We start from the raw sequence: 21,450 nt of genomic DNA, 5'->3' as shown, positions 1-21,450 counted from the left end.
GGTTACTCGCACATGCTTATGAGGAGGGCGAAGAGGGTGGATCCGTGGATGAAACAGGTTACTTGCACATGCTTAGACAAAAACTATATTAAAGAGAATTGTAATCAATGATTCAGTATATTAAGCATTGAGTTCCTCAAACTATATTAAAGAGAATTGTAATGCTTAGACAAAAACAATTTGTTTCGTTTTAATTGATTCAATATTTGCTTTTGCATTCTCAAAATCATAAAATTAATATCAATAGGGTAAAGATAAGCTTTGAAAACAGAGGAATTTCTAGCTTGATATTTAATGTACATTCCCATTTTAGATTTTCTGGATCCATCACTGCTATCAGCTCAACCACATAGCCTGAAGAACAGGCAAGCTTTGATTTACTTGTTAATCTCTGAAGTCTGAACCATATCCGAGGAACTTTCAGCGAGCTTTACAACTTCACCAACGACGACGGTGATATCATCCAATTTCCCCCCTGCTTAATGACCACAAATTTCGGTTAATCTGTAAGCATCACACAAGAAAGTATCAATAAGAATTGATTTGACTAAAGATATGTAATCAATGCCTGTTAGCTTCATTCCTAGCAACTTCTTCCAATCTGGCACATCAATACCCTACAACACCGATTATATTGAATGAGTTAACCAAGTGTATGGTGTAATGAACAACTTAGGAGGAACAAACAACATTCTTACTAGGATTGTTTTACCTTGGTTCGAGCTTCTGATGAATAAGGAGAGTCGAAACTGATGTCCATTGAGTGATCTCTAGCTAGCCTAGCTAATGCCTTGGCTAGCATAAAAAAATCCAACTAAGTTAGGACTTCTTCAAGATTAATAATTCCGAGAAACAATATATTTACAGTAAATTTTATAGCAGGAGGAAGTACCGGCTTCTGCTACGTCGCTGTTGCTTGCAACAGTTGATGCAATTTCTCTGTCATAAACATTGTCGAAAAGACCATCTGATCCCATAACTACAATGTCTCCCTCCTCCAATTTTACACTGCTCACCTGTTTATATTTAAGCAATTAAGAAATGAAAACTATTAATGAATGAAGTGTGAAAGATATGATGACATACAAAAAGGGATTAATGTTTGACAGTAGTTTGAGTAAAAGATGTTTGGAAAGTAAAACAGGCCTAACATTTTCTTACCATTGCATCTAGGTATGTTTGACCTGAAGTTTCTGAGCTCAACTGATAAGGACAATCAAAGTAATGCTCTTGAGTGCATGTTGAGAACATTATTTGTCCTGCAGAATCACTAAGCCCCGGTATTTGTTAACACGAAAACATAATCAGAACTTCAGAAGAACCAATTCATCTTAATTCTGCCCCTCATCTTATGTAACACTTGTATGTCACTCGCTAAGACAGATTCATCAATATACATATACTTTTACTCTGTTAGTATAAGTGGTGCAGCCTTCATTATATTATGAATCAAAAAGGAGGATTGACACAAATGCAGAACATAGAAAGTGGACAGAAGATGTAGATTTAGTTCAGATTAGTAGTTTTAGTATCAGTAACCACCTTTGCGAATAACACGTAGTCCACAATCTCCAACATTTGCAATCTTAAGAGTCCCATTTCCTTCCATCATAGCAACAATTCTGTATGTTAAGTGAGAGATCAGACAATCAAATTAAAATATTTTTAGTACATTTGTGTGTGTATTCACTAGAGAGTTAACCTACACTGTTGCTGAACCCATTGAAGAGGTAGCTGCATGCGCCTTTTTCAACAAAACCTGCGGATCATAATTCACCTGTTGGCATATAAATAGACACCTTGCTTAGTTGGACAATACTACATGCCTTGATAGGCTTAAACTAAGGAAGAAAAGGCATACATAGCAGGGGATTGAATAATGTGAATTGGTTGAGCTAATTAATCAATCGGAACTATGTGTTTCCCTTTGGTTTTCTTCTCCATCTAATTAACTGACATGCTACAGGCTTAACTTTTTTTTTTTATAGAAACTGTGACTACCTCTGTATCATACACCATTGATGATGCATGTGCCATCAGCTCCCTAGAAAACAATGCAGGATCAACATCGCGTTCTGCCCACCTGCCACATAATGACAGCAGTCGCAACACAAAGTATAAATATTCAACTATTCAGGCAGTATCAGTTAGTAACGAGTAAGGAAGTATGCATACTGCATACCCTGACACTCCATCTGCAACAGCTATAGCTCCACCGCCGTGGCTGCTAATGAAAAAAGCATCTTCTCCTCCCCTTTCAATCTACAAAGGCAGAACTATCATATCAACTCCCTTCCATAGGCTATACAAAGAATTGAATGCCGCGGGAAAAATAGAAAGCAGCAAAGACTTAAGAAGACTACCTACATACCTTGTTTGGATGAGGTATAAGATGTGTTCCAACACAAAGTGACATCTCTGACCTATGAATAATCACAATTCACAATCATCAGATTTAATAACATGTAATTCTGCACTTTTATCAACTAAAATATTCGCTTGGGGCCCAGGAATATGTTTTATACTCTATCATAATGACTTAAACTTAGTTGATGCTTTGTATATACAATTCATAAATCATAGCTACTGAAAGATTTCTCTAAATTATACTTCGTATATTATTGGTCATAATAAGGTTCTACTAGTACAAGTAACAACCCATCACAAATTTGAAATAATATCAAGCTTATATTGAAGAGAATCAAATGAAAGACTTTTATAAAATACTCAAAGAATCATTCTAGATCATGAAATAGTACTAAGCATCATCCAATCTCATAAACTAGCAAAGCTCAAACGGTAAGATTTTAAGAAAGAATTGTGTAGGATTTGATCATTATCTTTTCTTGTTTTTCAACTAACAGTCAAATACTCATATGCTATACAATATGATAGTTTAACAATTAAAAAAAAAAAATGTATAAATAAGAACATTACTTGATAGGATAAGTAACTTGAGATGAAAGAGCAGCAACATTAGAAAGTGGAAGCAGGGTAATTCTGTTGCCTAATGATAGTTTCGTCACTTTCGTTGGTAATAAAAATGAGCTCAATGAAGATCTGAATGCACTGCTACTACTAACCACCATTTTTCTCTTCTCCTTTTCCTTTCTTCGATAAATCTCTTCACCTTATCAATCTTGTGGACTCGTTTCTTTTGGGGGATAAGCAATTTGCAGCATCAGATAACTTTGCAATTATTATTATTTATGTAATAAAGAAAGAAAATAATATCAATAAGCACCAGTGGTCTAGTGGTAGAATAGTACCCTGCCACGGTACAGACCCGGGTTCGATTCCCGGCTGGTGCAATATTTTTTTTTTTGCCCCAACATTTTTGAACTTTTTTTTTCCGTACTATCCAAAATTTGTATATATACTTTACAAGACTAGTAATAAATCACTAATATGAAATAAAAATGGGTATTAAAAGCAAAAAACAACTTTTGAATACATGAAGAGAATATGATTTTGGAAAATTTAACAACAATAAACCAACCTTTGCTCTATTATCCCAAAATGAACCAACCTTTAAATCTGCCCAATATAAACACGAGTTTGCCTTTATTCTCCCAAAATGAACCGAACAAGTCACCTTACCTGTTATACTAGGTAAAAATTCACGTGTCATTAAATCATTGGTCAAGGTTTTTTTTTTTTTTATACTTACCAACAACCACATTCTCCACCTGCCGCACAAACAAAGCAACATCAGCAGCCCACAGTCCCACACCTACAACCGCCGAGACCCACAAATCACGACTCACCTCAACAACAATCGCCACTAGGGGTGAGCAAACCGGGTACCCGGTCAAAATTTAAGAACCCGGACTTGGAATTGGTTGGAACCGGGTCCTAAAATTCGGAACCGGAATTGGAATTGGTTCAACCGGGTCCTAAAATTTAGGAATTGGAATTGGAACCACCGGGAACTGGTTCTGGTTCTGGTTCTGGTTCCGGGTACCCACATGTGTATGTAATTTTTAAAATATAATACAAATTATAAGTTTTATTGTAGTTAGGTTCATTTTTAGCATTTAATACTTATATTTATATGTGCATTAAGCTATTTGTAATTATGTTAGGTATTAATAATACTTTTTTTTTACAAATTAGATACATTCAATGTATTTTTATTATTTAAATTTAATTTAGTTTAGCATATATTGGGTAACCGGGTACCCAACCGGTTCCGGGTCCAAAAAGTTGAGAATTGGAATTGGAATTGGAATTGGTTATAACTGGGTCCTTAATTTATTACCCAGAATTGGAACCATCGGGTCCAATTCCGGTTCCGGACCCGCCAGTTCCTAACTGGTTCTGGTTCCAATTCCGGGTACCCGGAATTTTTGCTCACCCCTAATCGCCACCCATCAGCCCTGCTACGTCTCTTCCCAACGCAACTCCACCACCAATCATACAAACCCTAATCGAACTCTTCATCAACAATATCAACAACGTTGAGGGACGAGTCATAGTGTTGCTAGCCGACGACAGGTTGCGGGTTGCGAGTTGAGGTGTTGCTCCGTTTATGGGTTAAGGTGTTACAAAATCAACAACGATGATTATAGCCTTACAAGGGTGTGATTGGTGGCGATTTTGGGCTATGGCTGGAAGAGGAATGTGTGGTGAATGGTGGTAAGGCAAAGGATGTGTGTTGCGGCAAAGTGGTGGTGATTGGTTTACAATTGAGGGGTAAATTATGGCGTAATTCGAGAAGGTGATTTAGGGTTCGAGGGTGGGGTTGCTGGCACCGGGGGTGGTTGGGCGGCGGTCGCCGGCAGACGGAGGGAGGAGGGAGGAGGGGTGGCTGTCAGTGGATTTGGGGTTGAGTTTTTTTTAATTATTTTAATTTAATTTTATTTATTTAAAAAGATAATAAATGGAAAATAAAAAAGTGACCGGTTATTCAGGTCACAAGTCATTTGGGTTTACTACGGGAGAAAAAAAATGCAAACTTGTGTTTATTTTGGGCAGATTTAAAGGTTGGTTCATTTTGGGAGAATGGAGCAAAGGTTGGTTTGTTATTGTTAAATTTTCCTATGATTTTTACAATTTTACAAGACCAGTGATATACAAGTATACAACTAACGTGAAATAAAAATTAGTATTTAAAGTATTTTTTTTTTGACGGGTAGTATTTAAAGTAAAAACAACTTTTGAACACATAAAAAGAACATCATTTTTTCTTTTTCTTTTTCTCTCAATTTTTTTTTTTTTTTTTTTTTTTGGGAAATAAGGGTCATAAATGAGGGTAGAAAAAGTATATAACTTTTGAAATTATGCAAATTGCTTATTTTAAGGACTAATTTTGAATTTTGTGCCAAGCCTTTGCCATGTTTAGTACAACCTTGTTAGTAGAACGGTCAAAAGTTGACTCGACTCGAAATACCGACTCAAACCCGATTATTAACCGACCCACCTGAAATCGAAAAAATGGTGACCCAAACCGACCTGAAACCAACCCTAGACCCGAATTGACCCGAGTATGTGAGACCCGAACCCGAACATGAACTGACCTGAATGTAACTCGTAAATTATTGACCTGAACCGAACCCGAATTGAACCGAAATTGACCCAAACCGGTTTTACCCGTAAAAACCCGAATTTAGCCCAACTTGTTATTAACCTGACTTGAATTCAACCCGACCCGAATTTAACCCAACCTGTTACAAACCTGAACTGAAATCAACCCGACTTGTTATTGACCTGACCCAAATTCAACCCGACTTGTTATTAACCCAACCCGAATTTTACCAGACCTATTACTAACCAGACCAAAAAAATTCAACTCGATCTGTTACTTACTCGACTCGAAATCAACACGACTTGTTATTGACCCGACCTAAATTCAACCTAAATTGTTCTTCACCCGATTTCAAATCACCTTAGATGCAATTTAGATCACCTTATTATTGTTGATCAAAGCATTTTGTCTAAGGATACCAAGTCGGTCCAAGCCAGCAAAACAAAGGAGCATCATCCTCAAATTTAAAGTTGATTATAGTATATATTTGTTGTTTGGTCAAAGGAGATAATTATCTTCCTAAATTATAGACTACAGTTCCTAGTATATTTCCATATATATTATTGTAGACACCCATTTGTGTCTCCCCCCAAAACCAAACCCAGTGATGAGTACCTTTCACGTCGCATCATAATCGAATGAAGTGAAAGTGTGGAAGGTCTAGTGTTGTGGAGAGTTTTTATTTCTTTTCTCTTCTCCCTGTTTCTGAAAACTTATTTTAAGAAAACAACCAATCCAGTTTGGTTGGTCCATGATATGGGTCAAATAGTAGTGTATTTGGATGGGGCTTGCAAAGAGCTTTCCAACGATATATTATAAGCTCAATTCCGATGAATATTAAGGAAGTTATGGCCAATTTACCAAACTGGGCCCGGTTTGAGCTTTATATGCGGCCCAATGATCTAGGGGAGGGCCTAATATGATTTATCATTCCTAATGCAATTAGGAATGTTTTTAGTCTCCTAGATTCTTCTAGAAGGTTCTTTTCATTCCTAATTCAATTAGCATTGATAAATTGACTTGTGTTGACTTTTCAGAGTTTTAATCAAAATCAAATAGCATTTTCGAAGAAATTATATTATTTTATCCTCCAGTATGGTAAACTTATCGGATTTTCTCTTGGCGCCTAACCCCAGGCCTTGGCGCCTGGAACCAGGCCTGGCGCTAGTGCTGGTGCCTGGCGCCAGCTAGCCAGGGTTGGCGCCAGCTCTGTTTCCTGAGCGTCAGACTCTGTTTTGTTAATTTATCTTTTTTGGCTGATTTTCTCTATAAATATCGCATTAAAAACTCCGTTTTCATTAATCAAGATTCACCAATTCTCTCCATTCATTCACAAATTCTCAACATTCATCAACAATCAGTTTTCATTCGCAAATCACTAATTCTTTAGCATTCATCTAATTCATTCATCTCTTTCTTTCTTTTAACAACTTTGCTTTTTATACAAAATTCCGCATTCGCAAGATCTAGAAACACCTAGACATATTCGAAGTTGCCTTCACCCTAGACGTGAAAGGTTTAATTTCTGAGGGTTTGGTCCCAAATCTCTATTTCAATTATTTAATTTAATTGTTTGTTTATTATTTTCCTTGAAGTTACTAACGTGTGTATTTTGTTATTAGAAAGAGGTACGAGGCATCAAAGTAAGTGCTTTAATTGATTCATTGATATTATGATGTAGAAATCATGTTTAGATTGTTATTATGATATTCCTAGTATCATGTCTATGGTAGTTTTAATATTAAATATGATTCCTGTGATGCTTCCTATGTTTTTCCTAATATTTATGATTGTTGGTATCATGTTAGGGTTAAAGATTTGATTTTTATTACTTAGTGACATGCTAGGGTTTGTTATTAATATTTTTAGTATCATGCCTAGGATCTTGCTATTTTTATTAACATGCACATGATTATGATTATAATTGTTATGATTTATGATAATTATGAATATTATAATTTAATTTTATGATGATAATTTTATTATTATTATTTTTATGATTATTATTATTCATGTTTATCCTAATGATTATAATTAATTTGTTATGTTGCTTGATATTTATTCTTTGTTGTTGCTTGATCACACCTTTATGCATGTTTAAAGGGAATTGGTACTTGTAATCATGCTTAATAAGATAATTAATAATCTTGTTTAGGGTTAATATGATTATAATTTCAAGTGATCGCGAATAATAGTTTATTTGTGCATTTATATTCAACCAACATAGATAAACAGGTTTAGGGTTAATCCTATTGATTGCATGTTAATCAGAAAGCGCACATGAATACGAGCAGAATAATGTAGAGGCCTATTATTAGGGCAGGTTCAATCTCTTTTAGGTTGGATTTGTACCATCATCCCCGAACCCTTTATTTGGTTCAAGACCTTATGGAGTTGACGATCTCTTGGCTCGTTAAGGGGTGTAACCTTCATCCTATGAACGGTTTACAAGTTCCTAAAAAACTTGTTGGTGACTCTTTTGCTCTATCTTCTTCCCTTTTGGACGCCACTGTACTTTAGTGTATGATCACAGTGGGGTTCAAGCTAGTGGGATTAAAGCTTGAAATTTATTCCCTACAGTTTTTTGGCGACTCCACTGGGGAGGATTTCTATTTTAATTCCTGAATTTTTTTCGGCAATGATTTAGAATGAGTGGATGAGACTCGAAAAGTTCTAAGTATTTCATGTGCGTAATTTTGATTAACATTATTGTCATATGCATAAAAAAGATCTCATTGGAAAGACCATCCGTAATGAGTTAAAAACATAGGATTTTACACGTAGGAAATTTGAGGAATGTCTTTCACAACTAGGATCGAAATAACACCGCGCGAAACTGGAAAATTTTATCGAGCACAGAAAGCTGCTGAGGCATGTGGGAAGTAGCGTCAGGGGCTAGAGCTTGGCGCCAGACTTTTAGCCGTAGCGCCAGACGTCAGTATTGGCGCCAGGCGCTACAGTTAAAAGCTTGCGCCAGTCTCTGTTTGCTGGCGCCAATTTCCCCCAATACCGAGCCAGAAATATGCGTTCTAATTTTGACCGGTTTTTCGTATTGTTTGCTCGATCCTACTTCCTGATTGAATTTTTTCTCACTTTTCTGAAACCCATATGTGTTCTACATATGGACATAACCCTCTGGGAATTCACGCTCCATCTACCCGATTGAACGCTCCGTGCAACAAAGGGTACATCGGAGATGTTGAATTCACCAAACCATGGAAGCGAGTTTTTTCCTAAAACTCGCGGTGTCCCATCCACTCGCGCCAACACTTCACGGTTAGGCTTCCGCGCGGTGCATCCGGACAATTAACCATGGACCCTCTTTGACTAAACCATAACCCGAACTTTAGAGAACTAGAGCCATGGTTAGGTTGCGAACGCATTGCATCATTTTGTGCCTACTTGACTAATTGTGCATTATTTGTTGTGCATATATATTCTATGTTTCTCTTAACCGTTTGTTGACTTGTGTTAAGACTAAATAAATAAATTAATGACTTAAATAACTTTGCCTAATTAATTAATTAATTATTTAATATGAGTCAATAAAGTCTAATATTTTAATCGGAATTGACCTAGTACGACTTTAGGCACACCCCAGTTGACTAATAACACCGAAAACAGTCCCAGAACGAAGCTCCACTATTGGCGCCAAGGTCTGAGCTGTTGCGCCACACTATGGTGTGTAGCGCCTGACGACAGCTATGTTGTCTGGCGCCAAGCTCCACAGTGTGACGCCAGTCCTGTCGCTTGGCCGACAGTTCAGATTATTTGTCGAGTCATCACCTAGGGTCTAGTTAATCAGTTTTCTGTTTAATTCGGTTAATTTTGCTGTCAATAATATTCAATTGAATCAATGATCGAGTTTAAGCACTAAGTCCCATGGTCTTACACAAGAGTCCAAGCATGTCACTTACACTCAACGCACACACCAATACACATACTTTGACCATGATTAAGAAAATCTTGTGTGCGCGTTTTTCCGTCATTTTTTTATGGGGGTAAGTCGGATATTAATCCTCCAATATAAAAATAATAATACTTAGTTCCCTAAAAATATGGATATTAATCCTCCAATACAAAAATAATAATACTTAGTTCCCTAAAAATATGTACATTATTTTTGCCAAAAATATGCACCCTCTTTTTTCCTTTTTTCTTTTTTCCCTTAAAATAAACCATAAAGTCAAGTTGATTCGAGTCAAGTAATTAAAACGCAAAATGGTTTAATTTACAGCGCGTGGTCAAGAAAGGAAGGACGATTAATCAAAGATAACCTCTTCGTACAAGTCCAACTTTTCGACAAACCTATAGCTCGCAAGAGGAAATCTAGGGTTATAATGGCAACTCAAGAAGAAGTCAATGATCTTAAGAACCAACTGGCTACTGTGACTGAGACACTGAAGCTTCTCGCACTTAGGATCGACGATCCCGTGAAGCAACAACAAATGGACCTCATGCAGGAGAGCCTAAGCAAGTTGTCCAGCGACTACAAGTTTCAAGAGCTTACATCACAAGGGGTCTCGGTGGACAAAGATCTTCTTCCGCAAAAGTTCAACGCCAACGACATCCCAAAATTCAGAGCAATTGACAACCCATACTTCCATTTAAGATCATTTGAAACAATAATGAGTATCAAGGGTATCGATAAGAAGGTCTTCCCTTCTCTATTCTCGCTATCTCTCGAGACCGTTTGCCAACAATGGTTCTTTTCTCTCGAGAAAGAAAAGACCTCTACCTGGGAGTCTACAGAAAACGCTTTCGTTGATAGGTACAAGTGCAACATTCAAGTCGAGACTGACCATAGAGAACTTGAAATCCCTCAAACAGAAAGAGAATGAAGGCTTCACCTCTTTCTTTAACAAGTGGAGAGAAACCTCAGCTAAGATGATTGAGGTGCCAAGCGAAAAAGAGTCTGTGAGACTGTTTATCAAGAATCTCCAAGAAAAATATTCCAAGCATCTTAAATATCAAAATAATCTCCATACCTTTAAGGTGTTTATGACATTGGGATCAATATTGAAGATGACTTGGCTAAGTCAAAAGCTGCCAACAATAATTCCAACAGTGGCTGGAAAGGAAAGAAGAACGACAATCCTTCTTCTTCCAAAACCGCCCACTCAAATAATGTTAGCACCTTTAATTTAGGAGAAGTTCTTTCCATGAACAACCAAGGACAGAAGAAACCGTTTAGGAGGAACTTCACTCCTATTGGCATGAGTTATGACACCGCATTTGATCGATTAAATGCAAAAGGTCTTATAACTCCCATTAGAACATTTGGGGACCCACCAGTTGAGAAGAGGTCGGTTAACTGGAACCCCAATGCACACTGCAAGTATCACCAAGGTAGGGGCCATTCCACCGAAAGCTGTTGGAAGCTTAAGGAAGCTATCCAAGACCTAATCGACAATAACAAACTGTTGTTGCCCCTTGCCAGTAAAAAGCCAAGCATCAACAATGCACCTCTAGCTCATGCTCTAGCTATCTCCGATGAAGAAAACGAGGTTGACCCCTCATCTCTCATTAGACCTGTTGAAGAAATCAATGCCATAGAAAAAGAAGAGGAGATATTTTTCGATGTCAAAGATAACCTTCCAGAACCGGCAAATAAAGAAGATATACAATTGCTCACACTGTCTATGAAGGAGGCATCGCAACTACTACGTGAAGCTCTCAAAGTTATGAACGAACTCCATAAGAAATATGATGAGCTTCCACTTCCAAAAGAAGAACCTAAAAGAGAATTCACACCAGTGAGGAAGACTTATGAGGCAAAATACTTTCCCATACAAGTCACTGAAAAACCCAAGAAGAGCAATAGAATCTACACTCCAATTGGGATCCCATATGCGCAAATGTTCGAAATGCTCTCCAAGAGTGGCGAGGTCAAACCTCTCGAACCGAGACCATTTGAGTCATTAAAAAGGATAGATAGATATTACTGTCAGTATCATCAATCAGGGGGGCACACTATAGAAAACTGTTTCAAATTCAAGGATTTGGTACAGAAAATGATTGATGAAAAGAAACTAGTCCAAGTCCAACAAGAAGAGGATATAACCATTAATGGAGTTTGGGACAGTGATGAAGAAGATGTCTATCTAAAGGACATAGTAGGACCTTCACCTTCTGTATCATACACCATGGATGACATTTGGGCTGAAGAAGATTCATCAATAGATGTCCTCACAAGATCCGGGAGAATGCAACCTCCCGTTTCAACGCAACCTATGCCCACCATACATCAAGTTCCCATACCTATCATCGAAGGCAACGACATTGTTAAACAGTTTAAGAAGACAAAAGTTGAGATGAATGTGTGGAAACTTCTGGCAACATCTCGAGAACATAGGTTGGTTGTAATGAATGCCTTGGATAAAATCGGGATAGATTCTGACACTACTCCTGAGGGACTAGCCAACTTTCTCACAAGTGACCTTCCTAGTCCGATTAATTTGATCACCTTTTCTGACAAAGATTTACCCCCAGAAGGTGACAAACATTACAAGGCATTAAACCTCACGATATTCTGCAAAAGGATGAATGTTCCCATGACTCTTGTAGACAATGGATCGGCTATCAATGTATGTCCACTTAGAACTGCGAGGATGCTCGGCATAAGGGATGAAGACTTAACTCCGTCCACACAAGGAATAAGAGCCTACGATAATACTGGCCGTCAAGCTCTTGGAAAAATAACCCTAAATGTGACGACAGGAGCAATAGAACATGCTACTACTTTTCAAGTAGTGGACATCAAAGCCTCATTCAACTTGTTGTTGGGACGCCCTTGGCTTCATGATCTAAAGGTCGTCCCTTCATCTCTCCACCAACAAGTAAAAGCCATAGTTGGAGGAATTCCAATCACTATCGATGCTTCGCCTATGAGAATCAAATCCATAGAGAATCCAATTATTAATGTGGAGCACGATGAAGATGACGAAGACCTATGGGGCTTTAACGAAGAAGTATCCTTATTCCAGGAAGATGAAAATACATCTCTTTGCCATGACCCCCATTCCAACATGATTGTCAACACCATGCTGAAGAAACAAGGACACTTCCCTGGGATGACCCTAGGAAAGAAGAAAGGGATAGAAAAATCGCTGGAGTCACCTGGCCTCCCTAAGTTAGATACTTTCGGACTTGGTTTCGAACCGACTCGGAAAGATCTTAAGCGAGCCCAGGAAAAGTCAAAAGCACGTAGGGACGCTGCATTCAAAAGAAAACAATCCCAATGGATCAGTATCCTCTTACGCTTAATGGTCAGTTCATAAAAGAAGGAGAGACTATCCATGCTATGAATTTCCCGAGCCATTTGTTGTAAACGGCATAAGACAACCAGGATTCGAGATTTTCTTGGATTACTACTTCACTAATGAAATCCCAACTCCCGTCCACAAGGAGAAAGCACCTCCATGCTTTGACTTTAACGTCATGGGATTACTGTTTGGGCGAGAAAAGAATGAGCCAACTTATAAAGAGGATAACTCCTCGCTCATTCAAACGGCCCTACAAAGTGACTATCAAAGTGACTACTCCAAGCGGAAGGAAGATATCAATCACGACAGGGCAAGTTCTGATGTTTGAAGAGTCGTCTGAGTCAGAGTCTTCTAAGTCTTTAGTAGTAACACCTCCCCCTCCTATTTCTTCTCCTAGGATAGTTAGTGATCCAGTCCCTGAGGACATATCACTCTTTGATGTAATGATCTCAGAGTATAATAATATTTCTCATTCTCCTTACTTCTTGTGTTCCTCCCTAACCCAAGATGACGAGCATTGCTTAGCTAACGATGAAAAAGACAAAGAAATTATTAAAGCAATGGAAACACTCGAAAAGAAAACACCGGTAATTGAAGAAACTGAAACAGATGACATCTCGAATGATTCAACTCATAAAAATGAAGTTAAAATCGGACTAACATTGAATAAACAAGAAAGAACCGATTTCATTAACTTACTTAAAGAATTTATCGATGTATTTTCTTGGTCATATGAGGATATGCCAGGCATTAATAGAGAGATAGCTCAACACACTATACCACTAATTCCAGGAATGAAACCTGTAAAACAAAAGTTGCGTCGAATGAAACCCGACGTAACACTTAAAATAAAAGAAGAAGTTCAAAAACAAATAACTGCAGGTTTCATCAAGGTATCCAAATACCCCGAATGGGTCGCCAACGTCATCTCAGTTCCAAAGAAAGATGGAAGGGTAAGGATGTGTGTCGACTATCGAGATCTAAATAGGGCAAGTCCAAAGGACGACTTCCCTTTGCCACACATCGATATTCTGGTAGATAACACGAAAAATCACGCGCTTCTCTCATTCATAGATGGATACGCAGGGTACAATCAGATTCTCATGGCAGAAGAAGACATGGAGAAAACAACCATTATAACACCATGGGGCACTTACTACTACACGGTAATGCCATTCGGGTTGAAAAACGCGGGTGCTACTTACCAACGTGCAGCAACTGCCTTACTCCATGACATGATGCACAAAGAAGTCGAGGTATATGTCGACGACATGATTGTAAAATTTAAAGACCGTCCAGGCCATCAAGTAGCCTTAAGGAAATTTTTCGAAAGGCTACGAAAATATAACATGAGGTTGAATCCATCAAAATGTGCTTTTGGAGTCACCTCAGGCAAGCTCTTGGGATTCGTCATAAGCTCTAGAGGAATAGAGGTAGACCCAACCAAAATTAAAGCAATCATGTCAATGCCACCGCCCAAGACTGAGAAGAAGATTCGAGGATTTATTGGCCGGTTGCAATACATAAGTAGGTTCATATCAAAGCTGACGACAATATGTGAACCAATCTTCAAGAAGCTCAAGAAGAATGTACCAATAATATGGGATGACGAGTGTCAAAAAGCTTTTGAAAAGATCAATGCCTATCTCGTAAATCCTCCCGTATTAGCGCCATCACTTCCCGGAATACCTCTTAGGTTATATTTGACGGTTACCAAAGAGACAATGGGAGCCATGCTAGCACAAGAAGTAGAAGGCAAAGAAAACACAATCTATTACCTAAGTAAAAAGATGCTTGAATACGAAACACGCTATACACCGCTCGAGAAATTGTGCCTCGCCTTGGTGTGGGCCACAACTAAGCTAAGAAATTACATGTTAGTGCATACCGTTTTCGTAGTCTCCCGATTAGATCCACTCAAGTATCTATTCGAGAAATCTACGCTCAATGGACGCATATCAAGATGGATAGTCAATCTAGCCCAGTTCGATGTAAGGATTATGCCACAAAAAGCTATTAAAGGATCCGTGGTATCAGACTTTCTAGCAGATTTTCCAATAGAAGACTCGACGCCAATACAAGACAATGACTTTCCAAATGAAGACCTAATGGTCACTGAAGATGATACTTGGACCTTGTATTTCGATGGAGCCTCAAACCAAAAGGGATGTGGCATCGGAGTGCTACTAGTATCACCTAAAGAAGAGCACGTTCCAATCTCAATAAAGCTTGATTTCGACGTTACCAACAACGCTGCTGAATATGAAGCATGCGTGGTAGGCCTTGAAACAACTTTGGCATTGGGAGTAAAGAAGTTAAGGATATTCGGAGACTCTTCTTTGATCATCAATCAGATATCTAAAAGGTGGAAAGTAAGGAGCGGAAGCCTAGCCCCTTACCAAACCTATCTGGAAACTCTTACCGATCAGTTAGAGAAGGTAGAATACACATATCTACCTAGAGAAGAAAACCAATTTGCTGATGCCTTGGCAAGATTAGCCTCAATGGTTAGGATTCTCACGGAGATCGAGCAACTGCCTCTAACTGTCGAAAAAAGACACAAACCAGCATATATTCAGGCTATAGAAGACGACGACTTAGTCCAAGAAGAAGAAGAAGAAGAAGAAGAACCGTGGTACACGGACATACTCAATTATGTCACCAATGGAGAATACCCTCCTCATGCTGACAAAAGAGCAAAGCGAGCGTTGAGACTTTTGGCTTCTCAATATGTACTCATAGACAACGAGCTACATAAAAGGGTACCTAAAGGTCGAGCTATCCTATGTGTAGGAAAGGTGGACGCACAAAGAGTAATGAGAATAGTTCACGAAGGAATCTGTGGCACTCATGTAAATGGAAAAATGTTAGTCCAGAAAATAATGCGAGAAGGATATTATTAGACTACAATGAATAGGGATTGCCATCAATACGTAAAAAGATGCCCTAAGTGCCAAATTTATGCCAATTTACAACATGTCCCTCCATCTTTGCTCTACACCTACACATCGCCATGGCCATTCTCTACATAGGGAATTGACATAATTGGCAAAATCACTCCCCCCCAGGAACAGGAGGCCACGAATTTATTCTAGTAGCAATTGATTACTTCACAAAGTGGGTCAAAGCGCAATCATACGCTAAACTTACTACAAAACATGTAGCACTCTTTATCGAAAGAAATATTATTTGTCGATATGGAGTCCCACATGAAATGATAAGTGACAATGGAACTCACTTTCAAGCCAAATGTGAAGAATTGCTACAAAAATACGGCATTCAACATCATCATTCTTCCCCTTATAGACCTCAAGCAAACGGAGCAGTCGAGGCAGCTAATAAAAATCTAAAGACTATCATCGAGAAAATGACAGAAAACTATAAGGATTGGTCTGACAAGTTTCACTTCGCATTGTGGGGTTATCGCACGTCAATCCGTACATCAACAGGAAATACACCATTCTCCTTGGTATATGGAATGGATGCCGTACAACCTGTCGAATTAGAAATACCATCTCTACGCATCGCGCTAGAGAGTAAACTCGATGAAGTTGAATGGACTAGGGTAAGATATAAAGAATTGATTCTACTCGACGAAAAACGACTAGAAGCTCTACATCACACTCAGTGTTACCAAACTTGTATGGATAGGCATTTTAATAAGAAGGTCAAGACAAGAAATATCAAAGTAGGAGATTTGGTATTAAAAGCACTAAGGAAAAATGTTTTAGACCCAAGGGGAAAATTTAGACCTAATTGGTCTGGACCCTACATTGTCAAGACAATCCTATCAGGAGGTGCAGCAAAACTAACTAACATGGATGGCAATGAATTCTCAAACATGACCAATCTTGACCAACTTAAAAAATACTACCCATAATTACTTGAGTAGGATACTCAAGAGAGCTACGTTCGGCCTGATTCCTTAAGAAAGGATACCAAGGCAACCCTTTACGGGTGCGACCACTTTATTTTCAACATCTCCGCGTTCCAGAATTAATTAAAAATTCGACAGAAAATCGGCAAATTGTTGGCGTCGCAGAACAGAGCCTTGCGCCAACCATAAGTCATCAGCGCCAGCCGCTGGAATTGGCGCCTGGCGCCAGACTTTAGTAGCTGGCGCCAAATTCCAATGACTAGTGCCATTTCAGGAATAAAATCTGGGCAAATTTCGGTGTTTTTCGTAAAATTTTCGACTTCCGTACTCGAAGAATTTCTGGAAAATTAATTCTTCAATTTTCATTGCTTTAATAAAATAAATTTAAAGTAAATAATTTAATTGAAAGCTAAAATTTCATTAATAAAATAAAATTACATTGTTGATGGAATTTCAATAAGGCTGAAATAAATTAACTTCAAATAAAAATAACAATCTATGTCTAATAAATCTAAAGCTAAGCAATGCTCTTAATCTTTCTTTTCCTTTCTAGCTCTTTTCCAATTCTTGTCTGCTTCCTCCTCTTCATCCATAACTTTAGCTAGTAGGCCTCCTTTAGAGGACCTACATTCAATTTTGGAGTAGATGGTCTCCCCTTCAGCTAGCACTCCATGCTTCTTTTCCACCCAAGCTTTTTTGTATGTGGTGTTAGCTTTCCTTTTTCCTTTGTCTTTGGTAGTATTTTTCTTCCTAGGCATTGTAGGTGTTTTAAATTCAATTCTTGCACCTAAGCGCTCTTTGGCAGGAGTCACCCTGTCACCTAGACGATTCTTCACATCAGTTCTACCCTGATCAATCGAAGATTTCTTCAGCAACCACTTCTTTACATCATTAGGCAAAGAAGGAGGAACCTTTTGGGTAATCACTTCCCATAAAGGTCTAGCGCTCCAGTAAGCATCGAATATATCTACTTCTTGAGATACAGGGTACTCATAGAGAGGACGAAGATCCCTGGAAGGAATATTCTGAAGCAAGCCGTATTGTCTTTTTACCCTGCAGGGATAATAATATGTTACACGAGACAAGCTTGGAAGACGACAGAAAGGTTGCTTGTTAACACCAACCATCCTTTCTATTTTCCACCATGGGATGACCCACTTGATAGCAAAATCACGTGATTAAAAGACTTTTCTCCACCCATGGCGCCCAATTTTAGGGATGCGCTTCTTCCTTCCCACGAAGCAATTGGGAGTATATTTTTCAATGTCGTCCGGAGGGCTAATTAATCCTAGCCTCTCTATTAGCCACATCTGTAAAAAATGCAATGCAAATAAATTATTATTACAATACAAAAATATATTTTTTGATTTCTGTAATTAAAAATATTATTTTTCTACCTGTAATAAAATTGGAGAGCCGCGAAGAGGCGCTTTTGGGTCCCTTTTCAATTCATCTAGACTAATCATAGTCTCTCTAACTATCAATGGCATTGGATTCCTCCCTGATTCAATTTGTTCTAAAACAGTGGTTATAATTGATTGACCCTTATTATTTTTACCACTACTAAGAAAAAATTGATTAAGCATGCAAAATAAGAACGCCCTTCTTCTATATATATGAAAAGATTCAGAAAGAGGTTTATCAAAACAATGGCGTGCAAATTCTTTCAAATTAACTATGTTGCCATCTACTATTTTTGATAAATCACTTTCCTTCAAATTAAAGAAGCGCTCAAAATCCTTATAATAGTATGCATCTACTCTAGGGATTACTACGAGGTCTATTGCAGGGAAGCCTAAGATAGCACCAAATTCCTCCGGCAAAGGGCTAATCTCATCATACCCTATTCTGAAACAATGAGTATCAACGTTCCAAAATTCTAAAGCGGTATGTATGAAGTCTAGGTCTAGATCTACCCCTTTGATGCCATAAATTCCCCCCAAGTGAAATAAATCTAATTCTTTCTTGTCTCTAGCATTAAGGGATCGACACCATTCATGAGTGTATTGGGTGAAGGTTTTGGTGACTGAAGACATGATTATTGTTTTTCTAAAGAAGATAATTATTTTATTTGCTGGAATTATGAGAAGAATCGGCTGGGCAGGGGGCTATTTATACACAAATTGTGAAGAATTTTAAACAGAATAAAACACGGAGTCAGCGTCAATTGGCGTCATAACCCCGTGATTGGCGCCAACCGCCAGCGCTTGGCGCCACACGCTAAGTGTAGCGCCTGGCGCCACGCGCAATAGTGTGGCGCCAGCTGGCGCCAAGTTGCCAGACCAGCCGCGCGTTTTTAATATTAAACTCGAGTCGGTTAATGACTTTATGGCTCCGTTTAATACTTTTTTTATCCTTTTTCTTAATTAATTAAATATAGCTATTATTTTTAATTTACATTATTCTTTTTGGACTTTATTTTAAATTCCAAAAACCCAACATTTATTCGATTCTTTTTTCCCTTTTTATTTTTTCTTTTTGGGGGAGAGAGTCGGATACCCTCCATCAATAATAAAAATGACGGAATTTTTTGCGCAAAATTGTTTGTCACACTTTCCTTGCACACACAAACATACACACAACCATAAATAAATTCACAATAGCATAAATATACAAATGTGTCTACAAATAATGAGTCAAAGGCAAAGTTCTATAAAAAAGTCAAAATAAAATATACACAGGAACAAACTACGGCGCCGGACGACGTAGGCCCATCATGTTATAAAATTGCGCCGTACGAGGAGTCACCTCTCCACCGGCTCCAGCTTCAGCACCAGCTCCAGTCTCCGTAGGGGGAGGAAGACCCAATATAGGACCACTCCAGCCAGGATCAACCTGAGGCTGAGGCCGCGGAGGCTGCTGCGATGACGAGCCAACCTCGTACATCCCACCACCTTTGAAAGCTGAGCTAGCCTCTCCTACCGGTGCAGTGTGACCACCCTCAGAAGAAGATCTCGAGCCCTCGGAAACGTCGGCTCGAGCAGCCTCAGAGCGACCACCTTTACCCCCTGACGAAGTACGACGACGTCTCGAGCTAGACCTCGCCGGATCCCTCCGCCCCTCAGGTCTCGTGCGGGTGTGAGAAGAGATAGGTTGGCCCTGCAAAAAGAGTTAAATCAGAAACAAAGTAAAACTGAAGCAGCAATGCAAAAAAAATAATGAGAAAGGCTACCTCTCGGACGACGTCATCCCGACGACAAGTGGTCGCGTTCCTCATCCGGACGAGCTGGCTCCGGAAGGCATCTATGCATCGTGCCATAGCCGAAACCACCTCGCGTGAAAACTGTCAGAAAAATAAGTCAGTAAATATACATGATATACGAACACAAAAATTCTGAATTAAAACTAGGCTTACTCTAGTCTGGTGGCGAGGAATCGACTGCTCTACGAAGCGCTCGCCCTCTGGAGCCGGAGGAATCATCTCCTCGATCGGCCCGTACATCCCCTGGTAGTGGATGGACATACGGGGCGGCACGAACTCAACAGCACCATCCTGATAAGACAGAAAAAATTAGTAAAGTATTACTCGGGGGCTACTTAGCGAAAAATAAAATCTAAGAATCTTACCCTCACATCCTCAGCCGGAACAGGGGTTGGAGCTAACAAAGGTAGTAGCTCCTCAGCATAACACCGCCCGAGGATCACATGGGACCGCCAAGGGATACCATCTCCCTCAGACATGCTCGACAACCGCGACTCGTCGAACATATGACGTGGTGGAGCAGTGGGAACGACGAAGACATCAGAAGAGTGCTGTCTAGTGACCCTCTCTCCCAAGTACGCGACCGCTCCATAAGTCCCCAGAAAATAGCGACGCTCAGCAGAGTAATGTGCGACTAATCCAGGGACTGTCCAACCGCCCCACGGTCGGTATACCACCTTAGGTCCCTATAAAAAGCATCAATAAGGCAAGAATATATCTAAAGCACTGCGGAAAAGCAAGATAAACAATAAAAGTCGTACCGAGATAATCCAGTTCCGGACACGTGCAGTGGACATGTCCACGTGGTGACCGCCCCAAGAGGTGCTCACTGGAAATCCCCTCGGCGATGGTCTCGCTGGCGCAACAGAAGGAAAGTACTCGTAGAACCAGATCTACAAGGAGTTAAAAGTGTGATTAAATGCTAACTAATATGTAGGGCTAAACTTTATAAGGAGTAAATGTTTACCTCTACGACCTTCCAAAAAGCAGACAAAGCAACGTTCGCCCCAAAGGACCGGTGACGACACGAGTCCCTCAGCGCACGAACGAAGTCAGCATAGGCCAAGCTGGCCCAGTCATAAGTCCCAATCCGCTGAAGATCGCGGACAGTAGGGAGGTAGTAAAGCAATTTCCTACTACCCTTGTCAGGGGATAATGTCCCTGACAACAACATCAGCACGAAGATGCGCACCCGCTGCTCTCGGGTGGTCGCATCATCATCAAGAGCCGCTTCCAGTGTCGAGCGTCGAATTTCTCTAGCACTGAACTGAGTCGTCTCGACCTTAGCTCGAGCCCGAATAGCAATCGACCCCAACAACTCCTCGACCTCCGAAGAGAAGACGTCGATTCCACTGTCAAACGGCAGTGGCACAGAAGTGAACTCTAATCCTGTGATGAGACTAAAGTCCGTAGGGGTGACCATCATCTCGCCCCAAGGGAAATGGAAGGTGTTGGTGGTGTCCTAGAAGAACTCCACCAAAGCACGCACAACGTGATGACCCCCGCTGGAGGCAACCATGGCCTCAGAGGTCTCGAACAAAGTAGCTAGCCCGAAAGACTCCCATAGGAGTCTCGTCTC

The 21,450-nt window shown here is 39.5% G+C and overlaps 1 protein-coding gene and 1 non-coding gene across 3 annotated transcripts; one reads left to right on the top strand and one right to left on the bottom strand.

Annotated features, from left to right (window-relative positions):
- Positions 1–114: 114 nt before the first annotated feature.
- Positions 115–3,160, bottom strand: LOC110700939 (probable protein phosphatase 2C 26). 2 transcript variants are annotated; one of them, XM_021878506.1, is made up of 11 exons: positions 2,938–3,160; positions 2,372–2,423; positions 2,183–2,262; positions 2,002–2,083; positions 1,707–1,777; positions 1,543–1,622; positions 1,162–1,259; positions 893–1,016; positions 713–795; positions 569–617; positions 116–475 (listed from the first exon to the last, which is right to left on the bottom strand). In XM_021878506.1, the coding sequence occupies exons 1-11, from the start codon at positions 3,087–3,089 to the stop codon at positions 378–380; spliced, it is 969 nt and encodes a 322-aa protein (XP_021734198.1). In that variant the 5' UTR covers positions 3,090–3,160; the 3' UTR covers positions 116–377. The 2 variants fall into 2 exon arrangements, with proteins under 2 accessions (XP_021734199.1, XP_021734198.1); XM_021878507.1 differs by lacking the exons at positions 2,372–2,423; positions 2,938–3,160 and having other exon boundaries at positions 115–475; positions 1,703–1,777; positions 2,183–2,232.
- An 80-nt stretch (positions 3,161–3,240) lies between these two features.
- TRNAG-GCC lies at positions 3,241–3,311 on the top strand. The gene has a single exon. It is a non-coding gene; the product is annotated as a tRNA-Gly (tRNA).
- Positions 3,312–21,450: the final 18,139 nt, after the last annotated feature.

Source organism: Chenopodium quinoa, unplaced genomic scaffold (genome assembly GCF_001683475.1).
Source record: "Chenopodium quinoa cultivar QQ74 unplaced genomic scaffold, ASM168347v1, whole genome shotgun sequence".
Lineage (NCBI taxonomy): Eukaryota > Viridiplantae > Streptophyta > Magnoliopsida > Caryophyllales > Amaranthaceae > Chenopodium > Chenopodium quinoa.
The sequence above is the reverse complement of the archived record's forward strand: the minus strand, read 5'-3'. Positions and strand labels throughout refer to the sequence as shown.